We start from the raw sequence: 6,000 nt of genomic DNA, 5'->3' as shown, positions 1-6,000 counted from the left end.
TTGTTCTGCTTTCTCACCCCCATCCCACGCTGGCCATTGTAGCCTAAGATCTAGGGGAGGAGGAAAAATTGAGGAGGGATATATTTAAGATGTTGGAGGAAGAAGAAACAATTGAAGGATCAGGATTTCAGAAAAGTGGAAAATTATATTTGTCAAAGTCCCAAGAAAGTGGTTAACCTTAGAAAAGAGGAACTATAGATATCTTGAGATATTAGAAATGAAGAAGAAACAGGAATAACAAAGAGGGAAGAAAATGTGTGGAAGGTGTCATTCAACTTTCTTCATTAATACTGTATTTTTTCATTTTTTTATTAAGGTATTATATGTGTACATATAATTGCCCCACCACCTCACTTTCATACATGCCCTCACCCCTCCCCCAACATTTTGCATCCGTTGGTTATTCTTATATGCATGCATATAAGTCCTTTGGTTGATCCCTTATCTCCCCCATATCTCCCTAACCTTCCCGCTGTAATGTGACAGTTTGTTTGATGCTTTCTCCAGTTCCATCCAAGTTGCTGCAAATGGTAAGAATTCCTTCTTTTTATGGCAGTGTAGTATTCCATTGTGTAGATGTTCCATAGTTTTCTGATCCAGTCATCTACTGATGGGCATTTAGGCTATTTCCATATCTTAGCTATGGTGAATTGTGCTGCTATGAACATAGGGGTGCATCATATACCCTTTCTGATTGGTGTTTCTAGTTTCTTAGGATATATTTCTAGGAGTGGAATTACTGGGTCAAATAGAAGTTCCATTTTTAGTTTTTTGAGGAAACTCCATACTGTTTTCCACAGTGGCTGTACCAGTCTGCATTCCTACCAGCAGTGCATGAGGGTTCCTTTTTCTCTGCATCCTCGCCAACACTTATGGTTTGTTGATTTGTTGACAATAGCCATTCTGACAGGTGTGGAGTATTATATTATAGAGACATTTTAGTATAGGGCCAGAACAGTCTGGGCAGAGGCAGCACCTCTTACTGATGAGGAAGGGCAGGTTAATCTAGGAAACTCAGTAGAGGTCATACATCCATGAGTAATCGAAAAGAAAGTTGACGTTACAAAGGCAGGAGAGTGAGAATATAGATATAGATATAGATATAGATATAGATATAGATATAGATATAGATATAGATATAGATGTAGATGTAGATGTAGATGTAGATATAGATATAGATATATTAAAGGCTAAGCGACCGTCCAACCATCCAGCTGGCTGGTAGGTATTACATGCACTGACCACCAGAGGGCAGACGCTCAACGCAGGAGCTACCAAGCTGCCATGACTTGGAACCAGAGAGGAGGGAACTCTCACAGTCTGGGACGCCTTGTGGGGTGTTGGAGAGCCTGTTCTGGCCTAATCCCTGCAGGTCAGGTCGAGGGACCCCACCTGCTGGAGGGATCCTGCTCACTCCACAGATGCCCTTCAAGCCACAGTGCCACCCCAGGTGCGGTGGTGGGGAAGGGACCACAGGAGGTTAGCTCCAGGTGTGTCCGGCCCATCTCACCCAGTCCTGCCCTGCTGGCCACTTTCTAATTAATTTCCTTTCAATCTGTAAGAATCCATGTACTGGTGAAGCATCCATCTTATATATATATAAAAACTGCTGTTTGAAATTTTAACTCTGCTATTTTGGCTTCTGTAAATGCTTGCTTACTCAAATAATAAGGAAAATAAGACTATTCCCATTCCAGAGAGGCAATAAAACTTTCCCAGATGAAGTTATCAGTGCTGGCACCAGGCCAGGCCTTTGGTTGAGGTCTCAAAGCCCCAGCACATAGGGCTCTTTAAGAATTTGCAAAGGGGATAGGAAACACCTTTATTTAGGAGACAAAGAGCTGGAAAAAGTGTAAATAGGGAAGGTTCTTCCATGTTTTCTTGGCCCAAAATTTGAAAGACATTTTTCACTGGGTCCACACATAATAATAATAAAGTGTGACTCCATTTCTCTAAGTGTTGCTTCGTTTTTCTCCTGTCTTCTGCAACACTGAGTCACTAGTGGTGACTTAAGATTCCTTGCTGATTGGAAAAAATTATGAGGATATGTGCCATTAATGTTTATGAGTCAGGTAACACCAACTTCCAAATATGCTCTCATTTGTTACAAATCACACTGGAGATTTAATTCTCTAATTTCATCATCTTAGCAACCTTGCAAAGGAGATATTATTATTCTCCTTTTATAGCTGGGGTACTTTGTTTCAGAGATAGTAAACTGTAAGTAATGTATATGAGTTTGAATTAGGATCATATAAATTAGTAAAGGACAGAGAATAATTTAAAAACTCTATCTTAGCTCCAAACCACTATTTCCCCCTGGAATCACTAGGTTTCCCAGGGCCTTCTCTCCTTTTACCAGGATGTGAAAAATATATTAGTAGGAGCTGAATGCATACACAGGCCCTTATATATTATGCATGATTTTTTTCCTATAGGAATTCACTTGTCATTTCTTTTTCCAAGAATATTACAAAAAATATTACAAGTCTCTTTAAATAATACAATACAGGTTGCAAAAGAGCCAGTAGTTCACCAGCTCAATCTTGCAGAAACCAAATAGCTAGCAATCTATGTATCTAAAATACCTGGAAAGAACATACATCAAAATGTTAACACTTGTTATCTTTGGGTAGTGAGTGTCACATCTTATTGTCTAAATCTTATTGCTTTATTTAGTGGTTTGTTGTTGTTGGTTTTGTTTTGTTTTTGTTTTTTTACATTTTCTACAATAAACATATATTTCTTTAGTAATCCTACCACCCCACACAATAAATATACAATTCCATTTCCCACTTTATGTAAGAAACAGCAATAACATTATACAAGTGAACATGTCACGCTCATCTGAACTATTGATATAACTACCGTGTTTCCCCGAAAATAAGACATCCTCCGAAAATAAGACCTAGCTCATGGAAAGATAAGACATCCCCTGAAAATAAGACCTAGCGCATCTTTGGTCGAAAAAATTAATATAAGACTGTCTTATTTTCGGGGAAGCAGGGTAGGAAATGAGGTTTTCCCCTTGTCCTTGTAATAATTCCCCCAATGTATTGTTTCTATAGTTGTGCAGTCAGTCTGCTGTAATCCCAGTGGATCCCCATCCCTGGTGCATACAACAAAAACAAAACACGCACAAGATTTGAGATCTTTGGATTTCAGCTGTGATTGGAGACAGAGGAGGAGCAGCACCCTGGGCTGTTACACACTTCGGGATGGATGTATTGTACAGGTAAACCTCTCCTGAGATTTGTTGTCCGGGATTCCTCTGATCATCGCTGGACACTACCGTTGCCTAGTAACGAGAATAATCGTCCCGGGACTCCACCTCCTTCTTCTAGACCCCGCCCCCTCTTTCCTCCCACCTTTGGAGGTGGGAGTTGGGGGAAGAGAGCCGGCCCCTCCAGCCACTCAGAGGCCCCCTCCGCCGTCCCTCGAACGATGATTGGAGGGGCGTATGGGCGGGGCTTGGAAGGGCCCGGCACGCAGGGGAGGGACGTCAGCACGTCGACGTGGGGGTTTTCTCCGCTCGGCCCGCTAGCCCAGCTCGGGCGTGTGAATCTGTGCCTCCTCCTCCGTCATCCCTCCGTCGTTGTCCGCTGGCGGGCCGGCGCGATTATTCCGGTTTTGCCCGGACTGACCGCCGCCGTCCCCTCCCTCCCGGCCCCTCCTCCGAGGCTCACCGCGCCGAGCTTTTCGTAGGGAAGGCGGTTCGGGACTCGGCCCGGGGCCACCGGGGCCCAGCCCCGCTCCAGGCTCGGATGGGAGGCGGCGGGCGGAGCGGCCGGGGATGTTCGGTCTGATGGCCAATTGCTGCAGCTGGTTCCAGCGGCGGCAGGAGCCCGTCAGGTAGGCCGAGCCGCCGCCGCGCCTCCCGGGACAGGGACCGGGGAGCCGCCCGCCCTGGGCCCGGGGAGAGCCTGTCCGGGCCGCGGGGGATGCGGTCCTCCCCGTTTGATTCGTCCCCGGAGGGAGGAACACAGGGATGCAACCTGCTTGTCTGGGTGCCAGACTTCATCAAGAGCGCTTGTTGTTGTTATCATTTAAATGGGTCCAAGTGCTTTAAAAGTTGTGGATGTTGTACTCGTGTGTATTTCTCCTCTGAAGTTTTTGTAGTGAGGATTTACTTTTTTTAAGTAGAGAAGCATGGAATATCGTTTTCATAACATTCACACAGTCCTTTCCAACACACACACACACACACACACACACACACACACACGTTTTGTTTGGGGATTTACTTGGGCTTGAAATGTGGCTCCACTAATTCATAATTACAGTGTATGACTTTAACATTTTTTTGGCCCCACCTTCCTCATATATGTAATGAGGGGTGATAACATCTGTGCCTCAGGAGTGTTGTATTAAATGCGAGTGACTGATGAAAAGTGTTTTCTTAACTGTAGGGTATGCTAGATATACTAATATTCATTGCCCGATACTAGATATTCATTCATCCACTTCTCAGCAGGTATTTGTTGGGAAAATATTATGGGCCAGAGGCACTGTACTAGGAAGGAGTCAGTGAAAATGATGTTCTATAAAGAAAGCATAAGTTTGTTATTCTTTATAATGATTTCTTACCATTCTACTTTGGAATTAGGCTAGGGGTAATTTGTAGTAAAAAAAAAATTTTTTTTTAAATTAACATTTCAAGCATAGTATTTGCAGTAAGGATGAGCTATCCTATAAAGAGTAAATCTGAAAAGCTATTGTATATTATAAGGAAAAAAATATATGTCTACATTTGGAAAAGAAATGTATTCTAAACAAAACTTTTAAAATTCTTTCCTCTTAACTGGATTTGAACGTTTTAAATATAAGTAATATGATTGACTGATAGAGTGAAAGATGTGTTTGGGTGTATATATTTGTTCCAATCATGTTATGTGCTGATAACAGAATCTCTACTAAGATTTCAGGATCACTCATAATGGTCTCTTTTCTTTTTTCTTTTTTCTTTCTTTTTTTTTTTTTTTTCTATTTCTGCTTTTTAAAAATGTATTTTGTTTTTAGAAGAGGCCACAATACCAGGTCTTTTAAAATATAAATATTTTATTGATTTTTTTACAGAGGAGAAGGGAGAGGGATAGAGAGTTAGAAACATCAATGAGAGAGAAACATTAATCAGCTGCCTTCTGCACATCCCCCACTGGGGATGTGCCAGCAACCAAGGTACATGCCTTGAAGGGAATCAAACCTGGGACTCTTCAGTTCTCAGGCCGATGTTCTGTCCACTGAGTGAAACTGAGTAGGGCTACCAGGTCTTCTTTTGACTAAAAACACCCAAAAAAGCTTGCACTCCAAAAGAATTTTCAGTTTAATTCATCATTCTTTGTGTCTGCTTCTCTTAGCAGGTGTAGTGTAAAATCGGGGTCAGTTGTTTAAAGAAAAGATAGAGTTCAGAGAAAGGAGAATGTATCTTTGTCCAATTAGCATCTAGATCAGTGTTGTCCAGTAGAGTAGGGACTTGCTGCATGTGGCAGTTGAGCATTTGAAATGTGGCTAGTCCTAATAGAGAAGATTTATTATGCAAAAAATGAAAATAAGTAAATATCATGTCTTTTTTTCAGTGTGATTACATGTTGAAATAACTTTTGGATGTAAAGGATTAAATGAGATATAATAGTAAACTGATTTCACTTTTTATTTCCACTTTTAAAATGCAGTTACTAGAAAATTTAAACTTACATAAATGGTTTACAGTGTAATTCTATGGGAACTCCCTGATCTACATGGCCTAATATAGAGGCATAGGTAAATATCTCTCATTGTTGCATAGAGTTAACAGCCAAAGAATTAAAAACAAGTTAGATTACACCCATCTTTTAAGTATTATTGTTCAATGCCTAGTTCATAAGAGTGCCTAAGTAAATATTTGCAAAATATTGTATTTATTTTGATCACTCCTTAGCAATAATCACCCTAATGTAAATAATGTTGGCAAGTAGTTGCAGTTACTGGAATAAATGGGAGGTGAGCAAACTGATTTAAAGT

The 6,000-nt window shown here is 41.2% G+C and overlaps 1 protein-coding gene across 1 annotated transcript in view; it reads left to right on the top strand.

Annotated features, from left to right (window-relative positions):
* Positions 1 to 3,595: 3,595 nt before the first annotated feature.
* ARL13B (ADP ribosylation factor like GTPase 13B) overlaps positions 3,596 to 6,000 on the top strand; it is a 70,480-nt gene continuing 68,075 nt past the window's right edge. The window contains exon 1 of the mRNA XM_036448274.2: positions 3,596 to 3,852. Within this exon, the coding sequence (XP_036304167.1) occupies positions 3,794 to 3,852 (59 nt within the window). The 5' untranslated portion in view covers positions 3,596 to 3,793. The remainder of the gene's footprint in view (positions 3,853 to 6,000) is intronic.

Source organism: Pipistrellus kuhlii, unplaced genomic scaffold, assembly GCF_014108245.1.
Source record: "Pipistrellus kuhlii isolate mPipKuh1 unplaced genomic scaffold, mPipKuh1.p scaffold_m20_p_2, whole genome shotgun sequence".
In the NCBI taxonomy this organism is placed as follows: domain Eukaryota; kingdom Metazoa; phylum Chordata; class Mammalia; order Chiroptera; family Vespertilionidae; genus Pipistrellus; species Pipistrellus kuhlii.
The sequence above is the reverse complement of the archived record's forward strand: the minus strand, read 5'-3'. Positions and strand labels throughout refer to the sequence as shown.